The following is a 22,381-nucleotide window of genomic DNA, read 5'->3' on the forward strand; positions in this document are numbered from 1 at the left end:
CAATAACATAGATTTCAAAACGCGGTGTAAGATTAAAATAGAACACGAACATCTTCTCAAGACTGGTTGTTGGCTTGTGTGTCATTTTCCCAAGAGTGAGACAGATGCTCCGCCATGCTTAATGTGACATTTCTACGTATGTGAAGATAGAACATTTCCTATTTTTACATATTTTAATCTACTTTGACACAATTATGTAATAGGAGACAAACCTCTTTTTTAAAGAGAAGCTGGAACTTTCATGAATTACCATTCGAAGTGAACATAAATTAAGTTATTAATGAATTGAATCTCACAATGCTTCCACAGACTAGGAAATGACCTTAATTCTTTTGTTCCCCATTTGTATTTTCCCTAGCTAGGACAGAATTTCTTACAACATGAATAACTATATCTTCACAGAGCTCAGCAGAGGCCTGTGCATAATGGCTAAAAAAAAGAAAAAAAAAACTATTAAAATTCTAAGTCAGTATTTCATCAACACAATGCCCTATATTCTAGTACTTCAGCCTTCCTTCTTAATCGTTTTCTCTTTGACTGTGTCTCCACCTTCATACCTAGATACCCTTTAGTGAAGCTTGGCCCCAACCCAGGGATGACTCCTGGGAAAGAAAAGATACCAACATTCTCTGAGTGTCCACAATGTGCCTCAACCTCACGTCAGGATCTTCAATAGGAGCTCTCATTGACCCTTCCCTACTGCTCAAGAGACAGGTGTTGAAAGGTCTCCATTTTATAGATGGGGAAACAGAGCAAGTGACTTGCTCAAGATTATACAGCTGCAAAACAGCATGGGGGGATGCCTGGGTGGTTCAGTGGTTGAGCATCTGCCTTCAGCTCAGGTCCTGATCCCGGGATCTGGGATCAAGTCCTGTATCAGGCTCCTTGTGGGGAGCCTGCTTCGCCCTCTGCCTGTGTCTCTGCCTTTCTTTCTCTGTGCCTCTCATGAATAAATAAATAAAATCTTAAAAAAAAAAAAAAAAGAAAGAAAGAAAACAGCATGGGTACAATTCAGACTTAGGTCTGTACTACTTCAAAACCAATGTTCTTTCCATTAGCCCCAAGTGGCATTCATTCTCTGAGACAGGTCTAGCTTCCCCAGTGGAAATGAGTACCTGTTATACCTGGGTACTGACAGATTCTGCTCAGGGCAGTTGTTCCAGAAAACCAGGTACTGGATGAGTTAACACTTGATATGTGGAAAACCTCCAAGTCAGAGGGAAAGGATCAGGTGAGGAAGAAAGCTCACAGGGTAGTGGAAAATGCTGCCTTACTACTTAGTCATGACCAACTTACCAAGGAAACAGAGCCTGCCGTGTGTGGCCATATAACAGGGAGCCACTGCTAAGCACAGATAAAATGAGGCCAAGGAATTCTGAGAAACATTGGTCCCAGTCCCCCCCCCGGCCCCCCAAAACTCACCCCTGTTTTAAGCACCATCATCAGGTTATATTGTTTGCTGAACAGTTAACTGGTGATGAGATGGTAACACTTTTAAAATTCTGGTTGTACTGATGCATATTGAAACGAAGACTGCCCCAGGAGCTCGTCCATATCATACAAGCAGATTTGGCATCAAAGCTAATAAAATTGCTCTGAAATTCATGTGTACAAAGGAAATCTTGTAGCCAGGAGGAAAAAAGTAAGAATCTAACCCAACAATAGTAATTAAACCCCTTTTTCTGGGAAAACTAACACTTTCCAAAACTGGACTAAACGTCTTCCACCCCTAACATTTGCCCTTTCTGGGAACTAAGGCATATGAACAATTATGTAAAAATTGGTAATAAGGAAAACTGCCCTGGAGTTGCTTCAAGTACTCTAAAACATTTGATAAAAATAATACATTTTTTGAGGCGCTTGGGTGGCTCAGTCAGTTGGGCGTCTGCCTTCGGCTCAGGTCGTGACCCCAGAGTCCTGAGATGGAGCCTCACATCCAGCTCGCTGCTCGGCAGAGAGCCTGCTTCTCCCTCTGCCTCTCACCCCGCTCATGCTCTCTCTTCAATAATAAATAAAATCTTTTTTAAAAATAATATAAAAATAATACATTTGGGGATCCCTGGGTGGCGCAGCGGTTTGGCGCCTGCCTTTGGCCCAGGGCGCGATCCTGGAGACCCGGGATCGAATCCCACGTCGGGCTCCCAGTGCATGGAGCCTGCTTCTCCCTCTGCCTGTGTCTCTGTCTCTCTCTCTCTCTCTCTCTCTGTGTGACTATCATAAATAAATAATAAAAAATAAATAAATAAATAAAAAAATAAAAATAAAAATAATACATTTGTGTATACTTACATTGACCAATCCAAAGTAGTGTTCATTGATTGGAAACTGCTCTGGACCAATGTCTTTTTCCAGAGCAGAGGCATTGGTGCCCTGAAAGAGAAAAATAAAAGTTCTGTTGTATGTCAAACGGACAACAGACTCTTAAGAGAGTTCACTATTGATCTTCCTGGTCCAAATGGTGGTTGGCGATGTTCACGCTAGGAAAAAGGGTGTCAGACGTATATCGGTAAATGAAGTAATAATGCCAGCCTTATTCTTCTCCTCACCCAACCTAATCATCCCTTCCAACCTGTTCTACTTGGCTTTGATTATCTTCTTCTACCAGGAAAGTTGGTTTGAGATAGGCAAATCAGCAAACTATCATTAAGAACTTGTGAGTAAAACATTCTTAAGCTCCGCAGCTTTTATAATACTCAGTGGTATAGAGATTCACATCATCACTCTCGAAGTGAATTTCTTCATTCTGATGATGAAGAGTTACTGTGCACCCGCTATGAGCCAGGCACCGTTCCAGGCACTGACAATACAACAGAGAACAAAACAGACAGGGAAGCCCGCTCTCATGGAGGTTACGTTTTAGTGGATGAAGACAGCCGGAAGGAAAGAGCGAATCTGCCAGGCAGTATGCTGGAAGGTGGTGGTGTAGGTGCAGCAAAGAAAAATAAAGTAGGAAATGCAGGTGTGGACCTCAGGGAGGAGGGGCGGCGGGTGGTAGACAGCTGATGCTCTAAATGGGGCAGTCAGGGGAAAAAAAAAAAAACCTTACCTGGGAAAGTGAAATGTCCAAGGAATATGGTGAAGAAGGGAGCAATACACTTTAAAACCCGACACTTCCCACTTGCATCAAATTGGTTAAGTCATGTGAAGCCAAGTTTAATGCTTCAACGAGACAGTGAGAAGCTACTGGATAGTCCTACTATGTGCAGTATTTATTCTCACAACAATCCTACAGGTAAGTACTATCATAACCCCCATTTAGCAGATGTAAGGTTTACGACAGTTAAAAATCTGTCCGAGGACCACAGTCAGTAAGGGACAGAGCCAGGACTCAAACTCAAGAGTCACACATGGGAGCCCCTGATCTTAACAAATACGATGCAGAGCAACCACACTGAACAAACTGCTAAGGGCCAAGTGGCCACTAGGAATACCACACAGATCACCACTGCTCCCCAAAGGCCCAGATGAGTCTGGTAGGGTTAAGAATGGTGACTGAAGTCCAGTCTAACAACGTAAGTAGTTGGGGGTGGGGTGGGGTGGGGTGGAATCAGGCTCCACATGTATCTGTGGCTCTAGTACCATTCTATAGCCTTCCTCAGGCTATCACAGAAGACTTTGTTCATGGAATCTCAAAGATTAAAAAAAAAAAAAAAAAGAATCTCAAAGACTGTGCACATACATAGGTGTCATAGAAAGGAAGAGACTCAGTTAAGTTTTATTTAAAAAATAAATAAATTACTGCTGCTACTTATTCTTGATTCATGTAATTAGCATCCCCTGTCACAGAAAGGAATGGCCAAAAGGTAGGCTGAGAACCAGCCAAAATGGTCACTTGTCAACAAGAAAACGTTAAATGCAAAATAACCCAATTTTAAACAAACAGAACCACAGCAAAAATGGCAATTCCATCCCCTTATCATAATATCCTTTTGTTTTCACTCGTCTTCTACGCCCATTATGCAGCCAGACAATCTGAATTCCTTTTCCTGTCATTGGAGACTCTGAGTTCAGTGGTCATCTACGCGTTCGACAGTTTCACTCACTGTCTTTTCGTGTGTGCGCACACGCGCACGCGTGGCTTTCACGATAAACCCCATATACGAGGCTGAATCTTTTAAATAATACTTACCATATTATAGTAGGATTTTATGGTTTAGAGAAAATCACTAAAAGCTATCAAAAAAGCTACATCTCAATGATAAATCAATATAAATAATGTATATTAAATACACCCACAGCCATATCTGAAGCAGCATTAGAATATATGGCTTAGAGCCCAGGAGGGATGTCAGATATAAAAGTATAGCACACGGAGACAGAGCTCATTAAATCTCTCTTTATGAGGTAGCCATACACTCAAGTTAATCCATGATTTTTGCTATTCAGGAATTCTTGGATCGAGTCTGCTTTTTTCTACCTATATTAATACTTTCCCATTGGAGGGGCAGGTGATTAATCACACAGAGGGCGATGTTTAGGAGAAATAACCTGTTCTGAACACCTGCCCTTCTGAGGCTCTTGTCACCCAGTGCTCTCAAGGCCCCTCCTGTCTCCTCTTCTTGGCTGACCTCCATTCACTGAAGACCAACCTTTATCCCCCATCTCCTGCCATCATCTGGGGTGGTCTCAATCCCCATGTAGAAGAGCATTCCCACAGCCGCTCTCAGTAACTGGATGTCCTACTTTCCAGCTGTCTTTCATTCCACTCCACTCCCAAAGACATACTCTGGGTCTGGTCACTGCCCTAAAAATGGGTCCAGGCTCAGCTCGGCCTGCTGGCTTCCTTAGGCATCCCAGCACCACACCTACTTTACGCCCCAGAACCTCTCACCCCTCTTCTTTCTTACTCAGCTTAGAGTCCAGGGATCATGATCTCAACTGTTCTTACGAACAACCCTTACCTTGCCCTTTGGTCACACAACCTGGCCAACAACTAACCCCGGAGGAACCAAACTGTCTGCCTTCTCCGAACACATATATACACCCATACAGATGGGCAATGCTAGCGGAAGTCACACAACCAAGCTGGATGGATTCACCTGAATTCACCAAAGTGGCTCTGAATGACACACGTGTCCTGCTTCCAACCATGTCTCTGCGGTGCACTCAATCTCCACGCCATGACAACTGTTTCCCACTTTCCTGGAGCTCATCAAAACTCCAACATACCCTAGATCTCCTTGGTGCCGCTCCCTGGCCACCTACTCAGTAGGGAAAACAATTTTTAATTGAATTAAATTAAGCCAGCAGAGAGGAAGTCCCTTCATCTCAATCCCAAACCTTCAAACCCATGTCCCTCTGTTAATGAAGGAGACCTCGCTCCGGTCCAAGCCAATCTTTCCTCTCCAGTGAGATCCTTCCCATAAGAATTTAACATGCCTATCGTTCTGCAAAAAAAAAAAAAAAATAAATAACATGCCTATCGTGAAGGCCCGTGGCAGACGTTGACACCGTGCTCTGAATGTCAAAGTGAAGAATCTGGCATGCCTAAGTGCCTCTCCCACTAAAACTACACATGTGCACACTCTCCCACACATCTCCCCCAGTGACCTCCCCCCGTGTCATCATCCCATCATAGTTCGACTTCTTTAAAGAACTCTCTATTGTCAACAACTACAGATTGAGTCAGATAACTTCTATGGTTTTTTCTTTTTAAATAATCCAGTGGTGAGGCGCGCCTGGGTGGCTCAGTCGGTTAAGCATCTGCCTTCAACTGAGGTCATGATCCTGGGGTCCTGGGATGGAGCCCCGTGCCAGGGTCCCTTGCTCAGCAGATGGTCTGCTTCTCCCTCTCCCTCTGCCTCTCCATCCAGCTGTGTGCTTTCTCTTGTGCTGCTGTCTCTCTCTCAGATAAATAAAGTCTAAAAAAAAAAAACAAGAGTAACAATCTAGTGGTGAGGTGGGGAGGAGTGGGGACACAATTGTGTTGTTGAGCTGAGTGCTGGGTATGTGGGGCTTATACTATTCTGTTTATACACGTTTATAACATGTATGTGTGTAGGCATAGGAGAGGTCCCCCAAAGATGTCCATGTCCTAATCCCCAGAGCCAGTGATTATTCCATTACCTTATATGGCAAAAGGAGATACATGGTGTAGATGGGATTAAATCTGCCAATCAGCTGACCTTAAAAGAGAGGGAGTGTCCCGGATTCTCTTGGTGGGCCCAATGTTATCACGAGCATCCTTAAAAGTGGGAGACAGAAGCAGAATGAAGACTAGAGTGATGCCATGTGTAAAGGACTCAACCGGCCTTTGCTAATTTTGAAGACGAAGGAAGGGGAGCAGGAACCAAGGAACACAGGCAACCTCTAGAAGCTGGAAAAGGCGAGACACAGTCCCCGCTAGAGCCTCCAGGGAAGAACGTAGCCCTGTACTGCCTTCCTGTTAGCTCAGGGAGGCCCACTTCAGATCTCTGACCTCCAGAACCGTGAAATAATAAATCTGTACTGTTTAAGGGGCTGAGTTAATGGTAAGCTGTTACAGCAGCAAGAGGAGACTGATACGATTTGTTAGACATTTTCCCTGACACTCTGTAAGACTTGTCTCTCCTTCCTCACCTCCACGCCTCTCCTTCTGGATTCTATCCCCACGTCACCCAATGCACCCACCCGACGGGCTCCAAACACTGCCAACTCCAGCTGCTAGCCTTCTCCAGGCACCGAGGCCCTCTTCCCTCTTCTCCACACCTCTCCGTGGAGTCCAGGCAAAAACCATTCACGTGGCCTCAAGTAGCAGCTACCATTTCAAACTTCATCTTCACCCCAGAAAACTGACTTCTGAGCTCATTCAGACCAGATAAATACCGACGTTTCCAAGGGCTTATCTCACAGGGCCTCAAAATCAATCTGCTCCAAACTAGAGCATTCCCTTCTCCTTCCCCCAAATCCAACCCTTTCCTGTGTTTCCTCACGGAGTAAATGACAATGCTGCCTCCTTCCTGGCTGACACTAGATCTCTCGCCTGGGGGTCTGGCCAGACCCACCCATCACCCTGTCTGTGGGTTCACTCTCCTCCAATCTCTCAGGCCATTCTGCTTCTGTTTAAGCTTCGGCGTCTCTCCCCTAAACTATAACAGCCTCCTAAGTGGCCACCAACACCCATGGGCCCACCTCTCACCCCCCTGTCAACATGGCAGCACAAATATCCTTTGTAAATACAAATCTGCTCTAAAACCTTCCAGTGTCTCCCCTTGCTGTCTCTGGTGTCACCTCTTGCCACCCACTCCCTTGTACCTCTGGCCCTGTCTCCATGGCCTTCGTTCTGTTCCTCACACACCTCAGGACACCTCAAATTCCATCCCACCCATCATCTGAAGGCTCTTCCTCAAGCCTCCTCACTTGGCTGTCCCTATTACCCTTCTTGGGGAATCCCTCAGTGACCACCCCCAGGCCCCGGGAGTGCCTGTCACAGGAAGAATAATAGCCCCTCAAAGATGTCCACACCCTAGTTCTTGGAACCTGCATCTGTTAGCTTACATGACGGAAGAGATTGTGCAGGTACGATTAATTTAAGGATCCTGAGATGGGAGGATCACCCTGGATTACCTGGGTGGGCCCAGTGTAACCACAAGGGTCCAGAGAGGAAGGGGGCAAGAGGCGGGGGTCGGTGAGGAGACGGGCCAACAGGAGCAGAGTTCCGAGGAAGGGCCCTGGGCCGCGGAAGGCAGGCAGCCTCCAGAAACGGGAAAAGCCAAGGGAATGTGTTCTCTCCTAGAGCCTCTGGAAGGTGGGCAGCCTGGCTGACACCTTGATTTTAGGACTTCTGGCCTCTGGAGCTCTAGGAGAATAAGTGTGTCATTTGGAGCTACTAAGTGTGTGGTAATTTTTTGCAGCAGCAATAGGAAACCTCACCCATGCAACCCCTGCCTCCCACTCGGGGCACCTGTATGGCATCCACACCTCGCTGCAAGGGAGCTTGGCAGTGGTGGCTAGCTTCACCCTGAGCAGCTGTGACCAGCTAGAAATGGAAAATGGATATTGAGGGAACAACAACCAGCCACTGGTACCTCAGAGGGTCCTCACGGGCAAGCTTTGTAACAGAAAAAAAAAAAGTTAGAAACAACCTGACGTGGTTAGAAAATTATAGTAATCCATATGATGGAATACCATGCAGCTGTTTAAGAAAGAAAAGTTGCGGGGCACCTGCGGCGGGGGGCGCTCCGTGGGTTAAGCATCCCAATCTTGGTTTCAGCTCAGGTCACGATCTCGAGGTTGTGGTGGGATCAAGCCCCGTGTTGGGCTCCGCCCTGAGCTCAGAATCTGCTTCAGATTCTCTCTCTCCCTCTCTCTGGCTCTTTCCTGCTCACTCACGCACTCACTGTCTCTCAAATAAAAAAAAAAAAAAAAGTAAAGTTGCCACACAGGTACTGCTATGCAAATCTGTCCGAAATACAGGGATAAGTTAAAACATGCTAGAGAGTGACAATGTACAGGACAATACTGGACAGGTCATTCATTAATTTTTTTTTAATTTTTTTTTTAATTTTTATTTATTTATGATAGTCACACAGAGAGAGAGAGAGAGAGAGAGAGAGAGAGAGAGGCAGAGACACAGGCAGAGGGAGAAGCAGGCTCCATGCACCGGGAGCCCGATGTGGGATTCGATCCCGGGTCTCCAGGATCGCGCCCTGGGCCAAAGGCAGGCGCCAAACCGCTGCGCCACCCAGGGATCCCTTTTTTTTTTTTTTTAATTTTTTTTTTAATTTTTACTTATTTAATGTCATTCATTTAATCAACACACAGCACGCCCTACTTTCTGCCTGGCACCTATATGGGGGGCACATGGCGTGGACACAGCAGACCGAGTCCACCTGCGTTCACCGTGTACATGCTAATGAAACCCCTTCAGGAACAGCTGAGAGGGGCCCCCGGTGGGGCTCAGTCGGCTCAGGTCATGATCCCGGGGTCCTGGCATCGAGCCTGTTTCTCCCTCTCCCTCTAGAGCCTGCTAGTGCTCTCTCTATCAAATAAATAAATAAAATCTTAAAACAACAACAATAAAAAACAAACAGAATCCCTGAGAAATGATCACTATCCCTGGGGTCTAGGAGTAGGGCTGGGACATGAGGAGGTCACCAAGGGGCTGTTCCGTGTTCTCTTCCCAACTATTTACAATTTTTACTGCGAGCATCTATTATTTGCCATAAAAAAAATGTTTAATAAAAATCAGCAGACTGATATCCCGCAGACCAGTTAACCTAAAGCCCACGGCACACAATTCAGCCTGTTTTTGGCCACCGTTTCCCCTCCCGGTATGAATCCGCCTTGAGTTTTGGTCCCTTCCCTCTCTTGGCCTCGGTTCCCTGGTGGAGGTGGGGGAAGGGTGGGGGGGCATCCAGCCAACCTACTGCTCCGAAGCCAAAGCGGGAATGTCACCAGCACTTCGTAAACTGCAAGGTGCACCACAGACCCGAGGGCCTACCCTTCTCCTGCTGGCGCCCTGCACAGAGGCACAAGAGGTGAGGTGGGAGGCACTGAAGATAATTGCTCCATGACCAGATGCTGAACAAAAACCTTCTCCGTGGTGGCAAATCACAGGGTCCGGAGGTACAGAAACACAAAGATCTCATTTCCATCAGTAAAAAATTTGGTAACCTTTGAAAAACAATGCGCCACACTTTATTAAAAATAGAATCCGGGCTGGGACACGTTCCAACAAGAAGACTGTAATGTTAGCTCTTCAAAGCACTTCGGAGAGCAATTCTGTGACTGCCAAGGGGGGGGCTACAAAACCACCAAATAAACAACCACCACCGCCGCCGCCACCACCGGGCAGGCCGAATCATAGACGCCTGAGATGGTACAGAAAGGCATTTTCTTTTTAAAGCGATTTTAAAAGCAGTTTATACGGAAAGCATATTAGAATTTCTTCCATGGGGGGATAACAAGGAGATAGGATCTTGCTCAAGAGAATGATATAATCAGAACGATGGCATTGCAAGATCCATAAAAGCCAATGAGAATATTGCCACAGTTTGGGAGTGCCTGAACAACAGCAATAACAAAACTCCGCAGAGGTCGGGAAGGGTCCCTGGAGATCAACTAGACCCATTTCACAGATGGAAAAAAACCGAGGCCCAGAGAAGTAAGCCTCCTTCACCCACGATAACCTCAGGATAGCCCCTCCCCCCTTTTTTTTTTTGGCATCCTAGGACAGGCAGGCTCTCTTTTGATTTTGTGCAAAGTAAAGAAGGGACACACGCACTAAAGGCCACGCATGACACACAAGGATTTTTAAGTACACAGAGAACAAGTCATTAATTATAAACCAGGAATTAAAGCTATGTGACAAGTGAATGTTGCTGCTTAAGACACATTTTCAGGTCTATGCTCAAAAGGCCAGGCTACTTATCACGTAGGTTTTCAAAGTACAAACGTACACAGAGAACTAGCCTTGGAAAGGACTGGTGTTCCCTGACTTCCCGTGACTAAAGGTCACGCCTACAGCCCTACAGACACTGGGAAACACAAATGAGGTGAAGCAGCCCAAGATCTCAGGATGAGTCAGATGCAAGCCTGGTTAAAGAGCAGCTACAGTCACAGGTTCCCTAGCGGTGATTAGTAATGATAACAGATAAAGCATCCTTACCATGCCCCTCACTGCCGCGAGGATGTGATGCGTATTTTGTTCCTTTTATCCTCACAATTTAACTCTATGAGGTGAATGCCATTATCGCCCTCATGTTAAAGATAAGAGAACTGGGGCCCAGAGGGGGTAGGTACCTTTATCCACGTTCGCACAGCCAAGTGTGGACCTGGGTCTGAGCGCACACCAGCATGCTCCCGACCCCTGCACCATACTGACTCTCAAGGAAGCAGAGTCCCCTGGAAATCCCAGAATGGCAAAAATCGAAACCTTCCTGAAGAGGTCACAAAGTTGTAGAGACAAACCCCTAACTCCAAAGCATCCCTTGAAATATCCACAGTGAGCAGCAGCACATCTGTCCTTTTCTGTAAAATCTCTACAGAGCTGCAACGTGTTTAAAGGAAATGTAAAATTGAGGTTGGAAGTCAGGAAAAACTCAGGATGTAATCAATAGGAAAATGGCTTTTTTCCCCCAGATGGTTTTCAGCTCCGTGAATCTTTAGCCAAATAGGGGAAAAAACATTAAAAAAAAAAAAAAATTTAAGCTTAACAAGGCAAAAAGAGAAAACAGCATCAAAAAGTATTTTATACCTAACAATGAATACACAATCTTACTGCTCAAACTTCTCAATTTTTAGATATGGACAATAATATAAGGCAAACAATGTAATAGGGAAAAAAAAAGCTACCAAAAAAAATGCATAACAAAATGTATTTGTGTGTGTGTGTGTGTATTTTTTTTCTTTTTAGATTTTTTTTTTATTTTTTTATTTTTAAATAATCTCTTCACCCAATGTGGGGCTCAAACCTACAACCCTGAGATCAAGAGTCACATACTCCAGGGGCTTTTACCTCAGTGGGTTAAGCATCCAATTCTTGATTTGGGCTCAGGTCACCATCTGAGGGTTGTGAGATCAAGCCCCCTGTCAGGCTCCACGCTTAGTGTGAAGTCTGCTTGGGATTCCCCCTCTCTCTCCCTTTGCTCTTTCTCCTTCTCATGCAATCTCTCTAAAAAAAAAAAAAAAAAAAAAAAAAAGGAAGGAAGGAAGGAAGGAGAGAAAAGAAAGAAAAAGAAAAGAAAAGAAAAGAAAAGAAAAGAAAGAAAAGAAGAAAAGAAAAGAAATCACATGCTCCACTGACTGAGCCAGCCAGGCACCCCAAAACGTGTTAATTATTAACATGCTTGCTCATCTGATTCTAACAGGGGTGAGGGAGTAGGAGGGGGGAAGAGAATTGGTATGACTTAGATATGGAAATTTTCCATTTTTTTTAATCCAAAGCAGGCTGCAAAATATCTGCTGTACTTCTAAATGATAGAAATGCAGGCTGTAGTTCTGAGCCAAGAGGCCAGTTCCCCAGCCCCTTGAGCTACGCCACCACCACCCCCCCCCCCCCCACCGCTCTTTCCGGCTACCTTCTCTTCTCACCATTCTGCTTCAGCGCCACTTCTTTGAAGCCACCTTCCCTGACCTTTTTCTCTCACGGAATCCTGTATGTAGCTTCATAAAACCTATCACGATTTGTAGTAACATGCTTGTGATTATTTAACGTGTTTTCCCAACGAACCACAGGGTGGCAAGCGATGGCCCCTGGGCCAAATCTGGCACGACTACTTTTGTAAATAAAGTTTTATTGGAACACGGCCACAGTCATCCATTTATTTCCTGCAGCCACTTTCACAACAGTAGAGTAGTTGTGACAGAGACATTAAGGCCCAGGAAGCCCAATATATTTACCGAAAAGCTTGCTAATCTCTCTACGCCAGGCCACGAACTCTAGGAGGACACACTCTGTTAGGTCTGACTGGATTGCCGGGGCCTAACGGAGCATCTGCTGTACAAGGCACTTAAATAAATTTGCAAAGTGAACAAATCTGGCAAACGAGGACGGGTAAGTGGTATGTGCCACTCACACAGGGACTTCATGTCTACATAATTCACTTAATCTTATCCACTAGCCTAAGCCAGATTACACATATTATCTGTGTTTGACTCGTGAAGAAATGCAGGGAAGCTGCCCACGTTCACTCAGCCTGTAAAGGCAGAGACGGGACTCAAATGTAGGCCATTCAGACTCAGAGCCCAGACTCCTGACCACCAGTCAGGGGAGACGACCTTTTCATTCATATTTTTAGTAATTCCACAGCTGCAGACACAGGGCGCAGGCCGAGAGCCAGAGCTCCTTCTGAGTGTGTGCTCTCTGGCCCTTGGCCACACACCGCCTCGTCCCCTAACCCCCAGGTGGCCATGGACCCCTGATCCTACTCAGACCGGACAGTTCACCCGGTCCCAGTGAGCAACACTACACAAAACTCTCTCTCCAGCAAAATCCCTCCTGGGGACTCACAAGGCCTATTTCACAGCTGAGGGAAATGAGGTTAGTGGGGGGTTCAGGCTCCTGCCGAGGTCAGGTGTACACTCACGATCTGAATCCGTCACACTGCAGCCCCAACACTGGGTGCGAGGGCGCCCCTCCGCCTCCCGGGCCTCTCCGGCTCTCCCCAGGGGCCAGCGTCCCCAAGAAGGCCGCTCAAGGACGTTTTCATTCTGCGCCACCATAGCAGGTCATTTCCAAGCCTTCTGTGATACGTAGGGAAAAATAAGCGAGGAAAAAAGCAAAAAATCTCAGGATGACTTCACTTAATGATCGCAACACAGAAACAAAAACATCTGCTATTGAAGAAGGACGACCCTGGGACACATGATGACATGATGATTTCAAGTCATCACAGGAAGGGACATTAAAGAGCAGCTCGGGTTTGCAAGACAGCTCTCCACACGTCCAGCGACAGCGTAACAACTTCCTCATGCAAAGGTAACACTACAACTCAAAATGCAGAACAAAAGATGCTGGTGTGTGTGTCTATCTTGCAGCTGAAGGAGGCGGGGGGGGGGGGGGCGGGTGGCGGTGGTCACTGAACACAGTGCACTGGAGGCAAAGACTCACTCCCAGTCGGGGGTTCTGCAAACCACCCCTCCCTCCCCACCCACCCCCCACCCCAGGATGCCGGCTGGCTTCTGGGGTCTCTCAAGCACCTCCCCTCCCAGGAACCCCTTCCATCACATCACTTCCCAGAAAAGCAGCTTGGCAGGGCCCGGGGATCCCCGCAAAGGCCCGGGGGTCTGGGAGGTCAACTGTGCAAATGTGACTAATAGGGTGATTGTGAGCATTCTCCACCCAGGGCCTGTAGTAATTCAAGCTCGAGGTCCCCGTCAATGACAACGGCAGGACACGGGCACCCCACCCCACGGCACGGGGCATGGCAGGGGCCCGTGTACCCGACGGCTCTGCGTGGCCCCCCTGCCCCCCGGGAGTGCTCCTGCACCATCAGAGCTCTTTTGCTCCATCGGATAATGACCTACCCAGGACTGACCGTGAGCAGAAAACATACAGTCCTGCGCTCTCTTCTCTCGTCCCCAAACCGGGCGGCGATGGGAGAAAAGAGAGGAGTAAGGGGCACCCCATGGCCGCGTTATCAAGGCTAATAACTCACAACTAAAAGCAGGTTAAGACGTATGGATGGATCAAAAAAAAAAAAAAAAAGGAATGTATGGATGGAGGGATTCCGTATCCGTCAGGTTTCATCATAAGAAAACAGGGCCTTGTGCGCTCATGTCTCTTCGGAGTTTTTAATCCCACTTGGCTAATGATTCTCTTTTTTATTGTATTTTACAAAAACATCAGTCTGCGACAGATTGAAAATAAAAGTAAAACCGGCCCTTCCCTGCAGACTGGGGAAATAACTGCCAAGAACAAAACAGTTAAATGAAATCGAGCTTGTTTTCCTGAACGTGTGAATAGCTGCTCCGGCTCACTCCTAACAAGAGAAACGCAACCTATAAATATACCGGGACACGATTTTTTGCCCCTGACTGGCAAAGGAGCACAGGGTTTCTGGAGAACACGCTGCCTTGGCCAAGGCCGTGGGTAACCAGAGTTGCACGTGGTGCCGGTGGAGGGCAATCTGGCAAAATCCGTCCAAGTTACAACCGCGAATCCATTTCGAAGAAGGGAGTCGTGGGCTCCCGTCCCACATATGCACAATGACATGTGGACATATGGAAATCTGTTCCCGACAGCAAGGCTGGTAAAAACCACAGACCGCCCAGGAGCGGGGCTCTGGGTAAGGGAACGCGGTGCATCCAAGCAACCGAATACTCCGCAGGCATTAAAAAAGAATGAGGATGCCCTTCACTGACGAGCACCAGGCCACCTCCAAGGCACAGGGAGCCAGGGGCACATCGGGACGCATCAGCCCATGCTCAAAGCACTAGCTGGGTTTTTAAAAACTACAAGGGACCCATAAGCATACCTGCTTATATGTGCGTACACTGCTGCATGGAAGCAGAAGAAACCACGACAATGACCCGCACCAGAGACAAGAGTCAGAGGATGCAACTATTACCAATATTAAATCCTTTTCTGCTACTGGAAACTTCTAGCATGGGCACTCATGCTACCTCTTTAAAAACTTTATTAAAAAAAAAAAAAAAACAACACACTGAGCTTGGCTACTCCTTAGCTAGGAACACCGAGCTGGGTACGCCAGGCTATACAGAAGGGTTTGTTAGACGGTTACTAGACGGCGAGAAGTCTTTGACTTCACGATGTGCCCTCCTTTATCGGGAAAGGGAAGGACACCGTATCCTGACTGATGATTACAAACGTTTTGCCACCATCAGCGCTGTGTCCAGCGCTGGCCATCTCAGTCGGAAATCACGGCTTCTTCCTCCTTCAGCCCCCTCTGGGCTTGCCCCAACCCTAGTCCTGTCTCTAACTGGAAGCCACGCTAGGGCTGCAGTGGGGTGCTCCTCTTCTCACCACCGCGCACCAGCAGGAATGGTCCTTAATTATTAACATCTCATCCCCTGGAGAGGCCTAAGTCGTCTGCCCCACGTCGGGAAAACTACAAAGCGGCCGGGTCAACACTGGAACCTGGGACCTCAGGTACCGGGGCGCTTCCCGCTCCATCATTTGGACTCCAGTGTTGGTGGAAAAAACAAGGGCACTAGAAGAAGACAGTAGTAAAGCAGTCAGGCCCTGGGCTAAGCGCTAGACTCATGATCCCATTTCAGCCCCACAATGCCCCAGGGACGGAAGTTCTCTTGTCACCCCCATGTGATGGGCGACGAGTAGTCTGACAGTGGGAACAATGGAACCTTCACACCAGATCTGGACTTGTGGAAAGTCCAACCAGATCCCTTCCACAGGCTAACCTGCCTCCCAGGGAAGCTGACCGACCTGTAAATCTACAATCCAGTTTAACAATATTCCTCTAGGGGTGCTTGGCTGGCTCAATCGGTATAGCATGTGATTCTTGATCTCGGGGTCATGAGTTCAAGACCCATGCTGCACACAGAGATTCCTTTAAAAAAAAAAAAAAGTGTTCCTCCAATAGCCAGTTATTTCAATTATCATAATGAACCTCTTATCTGGGCCAGTGCCTCCCCCAAACTATGGACCATGAATCCCAGAGGGAGGTGAAATCATTTTAGGTGGTACAAGTATGAACACTTAACTCTAGCAATTATGTGTGTGCTTTTTTTTTTCAATTGAGGTATAACTGACACACTGCATTATATTAGTTTCAGGTGTACAACATAATGACTTGATATTTGTATCCACAGCAAGTATGTTTTTGATAGGCATTAGAAAAGCATATACCTAGCTCATCGAACCCGTAACATCAGATGCCTTAACACAAAATGAGGCCAAATTAAAAGAAGTTGAACGCATTGAAGGAAAACTACTACTAAGTTCAAGTGGTTCAAAGACAAAGGGAAGACTTGGGAATAAAAAGATATAATGAAGGTTGGGAATAAAAGAAACTGTAGCATACAACACACGCTAGTTCTGAATGTCACTTTTTTATTTTACTTCCTCTCCTCTCACTATACTACACTGCCTCTCTCACAAGGATGAGCCAATAGCCCCAATAAATAAAGCACCCTGAGATGCTGCATTTAAATGGCTGTGTCCTGGGACGCCTGGGTAGCTCAGCCGTGGAGCATCCGCCTTCGGCCCAGGGTGTGATCCTGGAGTCCCAGGATCGAGTCCCACGTCAGGCTCCCTGCATGGAGCCTGCTTCTCCCTCTGCCTGTGTCTCTGCCTCTCTGTGTGTGTGTCTCTCGTGAATAAATAAATAAAATCTTTAAAGATTTTTTTTTAAATGGCTGTGTCCTTTGATGGCTTAACTTTGGGAGGACTCCCAGCCTAGTTTACCCTGAATAACTCTGATTTTACCTACAGTAGATCAATTAATACCCAATAGCTATTTGGAGCCCCCCACCCCCCACTTTAAGAAGTGTCTGACTTGCGGAGTAAATCAGAGAGCCTCTCTACTGTCCTGGCATCTGCTACAGTGCAGAGCTGAGTGGTGGAGAGTGGTGGGCCTCTCTCTAGCCCCATTCCTCCTCCTACCACAAACCAGTGAGAAGGGAACCCCCACTTCCCAGCACCTGCAGTCAAAACCACACCACAAGGTGAATTTTGCCTCTGCTCTGGCCCAACCTCCTCCCCCCATCCCACTCCTCTCAAAATGCCCACTAGACAGTGGGTCAGATCGGAAGCAGAATTCCAAAAAACCAGTGATGCTCGGATGTCAGTATGTGTCCTTCGTGGTTTCTGGTGTATCTATAAACTACTGGAACTTATTGGTAGCTTTCCCCAAATCTGTTCACTTTAACAACAGCTCTGTGATGTGAGCAAACTGAAGGAAACCATTAATTCCCTACAAGAGTGAACATTCTAAAACGTAACGTGTGCGAGCGCATCACAGTCCACAAAATGCTTCCATAGGCAGCAGGATCTCCTTCGGGTCTTCCCAAAAGTGCCATGGGAAAAAAGATACTTTGTCACCTGCCTTTCTGTGTTCCAAAGAGATGAGGAAGTGGGCTTTGCCATCTAGGGTCCCGAATCCTAAACTCGTCCACTTTAGATCTCGATGGAGGAAGGAATCGCGTTCTTTCCCCGCCTGGGGACTGGCTGTTCTCTGTGTGCGCCCCAAGCCAGGAGACTCTGGCCATGCCTGAAATGCACACTCTCGGCCCCACTCCAGACCTACAGAATCAGACTCCGCATTTTAACAGGATCCCCAGGTAATTCCTGTGGACAGTAAAATCCGAAGAGCACTGCTTGACTGCAGGCATTTCTTCCGTCCTACCAGGCTTACGGCTCTTCGCTCAGTTTTCCAGTAACCATCTGTTGAGCGCCCAGCACGTGCCAGGCCCTGCGCTGAATGCTAAGAAATCAGCAGTGGACACGTACCCGGAGCTCCTGTCCTTGCGGAGCTGCCAGTCTGACACAGTGGTTTCTTGGCTTCAGAGGCAGATCAAAATCAGCTGTGGCACATGTTAAAAAAAAAAAAAAAAAATTCCCAGGTGCCTAAAACCCACCCCAGACCTCCCTACGCCTCTGGACAGTCAGAAACTGAGATGAGCGCCGCGGAAGCTGCACATCAGAAAAACTCTGTTTTCTGCAACCACTTTGGGGAACCGTCTGGCAACACCTAGCAGAGCTGCAGCCGGACACATCCTACGAGCAGCACTTCCACTGCAGGGCCTGGACCCCGGAGAAACGAAGGCACCTGTGCAAAGAAGACACGAACGAGAACATTCACTGCAGCATGGTTTCCAGAGAAGCACGCTGCCTTCCCAAAAGAACTTCAAAAAGCGACTGGGTGAACAGGAGAACTTCCGAAGTCCAGCCTTGCTGTTGTGCTCAATGGAAGAGGCCCCGGACACGATGTTCGCCAGCGCCAGCTTCAGTTCAACAAAGCATGGACGGGGCAGCTGGTGGCTCAGTGGTTGAGCATCTGCCTTTGGCTCAGGTTGCCATCCTGGGGTCCTGGGATCGAGTCCCACGTCGGGCTCCCCGCAGGGAGCGGGCTTCTCCCTCTCCCTCTCTCTCTCTGTCTCTCATGAATAAATAAATAAATAAAATCTTTAAAACAAAACAAAACCCAAAAAAAAACATGGACAATGTACCCCAATCAGAGAGACCTGGCCAGGACAATGACACATGCCAAATGTAGCCTCAACACTCAATCAACGATCCTCTCGCTTCTAGTCTATAACCTGCCTGCTGCACGTTCTCACCTCCTGGTCATCATTCCCTCAACCTCTAGCTTCCATCCCTTCCCAATAGTTCTGGACCTGTTCTTTGCTCTCCCCATGGGGTTCCCCCTGCATCCTCTTCCTCTCCGTCTCCCTATTTTCAGACAAAGCCAGGAAACTGCCCTGGAGTCCCCGGATTAAAACCAACCCAGCATAAGCAACATGGGAAAAGATGTTCAGCCCCTTAGTAAAGAGGAGAGTGAACATGTTAAGTCACAAAGATATCACTTCACACCCATCAGACTGGCACAACATCAAGACAAACAATACTGGGTGCCTGCAAGCACGGAGAGCAGCTGAACTCCCCAGCGCTGCTGGATGGAATGCAAACTGGCACAACTGCCTCGGAGAGCAATCAGGCAATAGGTCAAGAGTTGAAGATGCCCGTTTCCTGTGATCCAGCAATTTCTCCTCAAGGTATATACCACAGAGAAACTTTAAACATGAGCATAGAGAGACAGGTTCAAAACTGTCATGACCAACGCGAAACATGGTAAGCCCAAGGGCGCACCAACGATAAAATGAATCTATCGTAGCATATTCGTGAGGAGTATCGTACGGCGGTTGATAATCTAGAGTCACGTGCATTTTAATGGATAAATCCCAAAACCACAGTTTAAACCAAAGCAAACCGAGCAGTTTAGTATCAGAGAGCGTGTCTAAAACGTGAGAAAATGATGATACATCTGGTTAATGAATATATATACATACCTAGTAAAAGTCTATAAACACATGATAAACGCCAAGTTCAAAATAGTGGTCAGTGTCCAGAGGAAGGAAGAGTGAACTGAGGAAGGGTTCGCTCGTGTTTGTAGTATTTTATCTCCTCACTGGGTGGTGGATGGAAACCCACGGTGTTCCCTCTATGATTCTCCACACTTTTCAGTAGGTCCGAAATGTATCACCACCCAGAAGAAGAGTCCCAAGTCTAAAGTACTTTAAAGCACAATCGGGCCCTGAAAATGGCATCAGACCTGGATGGGCAGGAGGAGAATGGACCAACAGGTGAAAAGTGAAGCTTGGAGAACCCATGGGGTTTCTTCCATACTCTTAACAAATACCCAGCACAGAGAACCATTCTTAAAATTGCAGTAAAATTTCACGTGGAGGACTTACAACATACCCCAAATTCTTGGCAACCATCTCAGGACAGAAACATTCCAAAAAGCCTTAATGCCAGGATTGATTGTTCACACAGAACTTGTCTCAAAAAAGTATCTGCTCGTTCATTTTGGGGTGGCTTTTCCTCTTAAAAGATCAGCAAGGCGTTTCAAACCCTTATATTAGCAATTGTGGTTTCACCACAATTGAAGGCAACTCTAACAATGTGCATTAAAATATTTAGGCCAGAAGCATTAACTAGACTAAAACACCAAACTCTTCCAGTCTGTTTGCTTTGGGCTGGCTCCAAGGGTGGGCTACAGATAAAACCACTAGGAGATACCTTTCTGATGATGACACCGCAAAATTAAACACTATCATAAAGCCTCAAGTCATTTCGATGAACTAGACACGCCAGGCTGGGGAGAAAAGGGACATGGAAACTACAGAAATTTCTCTTAAATGGAAAGAGAACCAAAATTGAATTGAATTTCCATTACAACCCAAACCACCAAAATTCCACACCAGTTAAAAAATAAGTAGGTTTTATCATACGGGTGAAATGGAACACCACATTGATATCTAGAAAATAATATTGCAATCTTTCACGCTAAGTAAATATTGGCATTCAACTTTGTTTTCCTCTAGGATTCCAAGAAAAGACAGAGAAAAATCTATAGGCCTAATTGTCAGGTCCTGACCCAACACAAACATCTACATATTAGACTGAGAGACCAGAAGAAGAGAATTTTTCTTTCCACATTAGCCCACCGCACCCCAGGCTGCAATTTTTAAAATCTGACAACGATCACAGTAGATCCTCACACATGACTTTATCCACTCCCAGATGATACATTAATCTAAGGTTACAGTCTCCAATTATCTTTTAAGAATGAGAAGCAACAGTAACAGTACCAGAGGAAGAGACAAATTACACCTTCTCCCAAATTATAAGATGTACATAGATTTTTTTTTTAAATCTTAAAAACATTTTCCAACTAGTCTCAAAATACTGCCTCATGTGACTGATTTAGCAAGATAAAACGACCTCAACACAATCCTCTAGTTTCAAATTTTTGCTAATTCTACTTTCCCTTCATATCAGGGTGATTTCATTTATTTAAAACAATTCAAATATGGCACTCACTATGGTGTCCAATAATATCCTGGGACTGTTCAATGAATGTTAAAATGCTAATAGCTGGTAAATTCGACACACTTTTAAGTAAGGTGCTTAAGTCCTTAAATGGTTGCTAGACAATCAACAGATTTTTTTTTTTTTACACTTTAAATATGTGTTTATTGGGATCCCTGGGTGGCGCAGCGCTTTGGTGCCTGCCTTTGGCCCAGGGCGCGATCCTGGAGACCCGGGATCGAATCCCACGTCAGGCTCCCGGTGCATGGAGCCTGCTTCTCCCTCTGCCTATGTCTCTGCCTCTCTCTCTCTGTATGACTATCATAAATAAATAATAAAAAAAAAAATTAAAAAAAATATGTGTTTATTGTATGTCAATAAAGCTGTTAAAAAAAAAAAAAAGAAAATGATAGTGCTTGGTTCGTAATGTACTGTGTTGAGGAATTTCAAAGTGAAATAGCGGCGGGTCAGTCCCCAGCTAGAGGCTGGTACTTCTCCCGCGGCTGGCGATGCTGGTGAGGCCAAAGGTCACCACTCCATCCTCACAGGACATTCTGCCTTCCAAAAGACTTCCCATCTGTGTGCTGGGTCAGTCAACGGTAAGTCGCTGCCACTGGCCCAAAGAAGACTGAGAGAGAAAGTGAACCCACTGGCCGTGGACCACCCCTGCACCCCCCACCTGGGGGTGGGAAATCCTCAAAGCCTCTAACCTTCCCTGAGCTTCTGACACCAGCATCCTCAGGGATGGACCGGGGATCAGCTCCTTGACCTCTACCCACCTTGGTTCCTCCCTCTTCATCAGGCTTTTCACACATTGCCTTGAATTGATCTTTCAGATGCTCGCCCCATCTTGAGAAAGAGGTTTTTAATAAAGACTCTTAAGAAATACTGTTCATGAAGAAGCCTTGGACAACCCAGCCCTACAAGGTGAGAAAGACTAACGTCTCAAGAAATACAACCACCTGTCCAAAGGCACCATCACGCTCAGGCTTAACTAAAGAGCCACAGGAACAGATGCCAGGTCTAAGTTACACTGACTGTAGTCATGTCCTCACATAAAACAAAAGATAATCAGACTCTGGTCAAATGCAAATTACATTAAGAAACATCCTGCTGTGTTCGTCAGTCTTTTCGTTGTATTGCTTCTGCAATTCTGTTCAACCTTTATCTGTGCAGATAACACACCAGATTGAAACCGTTGAGTCTTCACCAATGCTGTGCCCACAAAATAAGAAACTGCTGAGTTCCATGGGGATAGGGACTCCCCTCATTCATTTATGAAGCACCTACAGCAGTATATGCCAACACGCTCATAGCCGATCCTCAACAAATGGGTGCTTATGGGGACAAAAACAGAGTCTATCTGACACACGGCATTTTCTCTGCAGTACATCTTCCGGCGCTATCAACAAACGAATTTAAGATTTCGAGGATTCAGACCAATTT

At 46.4% G+C, this 22,381-nt stretch overlaps 1 protein-coding gene across 4 annotated transcripts in view; it reads right to left on the minus strand.

Moving 5' to 3' along the window:
• The window catches only part of USP46 (ubiquitin specific peptidase 46), a 59,846-nt gene that overhangs the window by 34,012 nt on the left and 3,453 nt on the right, over positions 1–22,381 (minus strand). For all 4 annotated transcript variants that reach the window (XM_041725675.1, XM_041725679.1, XM_041725676.1 and 1 more), the window contains one exon: positions 2,290–2,370. In XM_041725675.1, coding sequence (XP_041581609.1) covers positions 2,290–2,370 — 81 coding nt within the window. The remainder of the gene's footprint in view (positions 1–2,289; positions 2,371–22,381) is intronic.

Source organism: Vulpes lagopus, chromosome 12 (assembly GCF_018345385.1).
Source record: "Vulpes lagopus strain Blue_001 chromosome 12, ASM1834538v1, whole genome shotgun sequence".
NCBI classification, from domain to species: Eukaryota; Metazoa; Chordata; class Mammalia; order Carnivora; family Canidae; genus Vulpes; species Vulpes lagopus.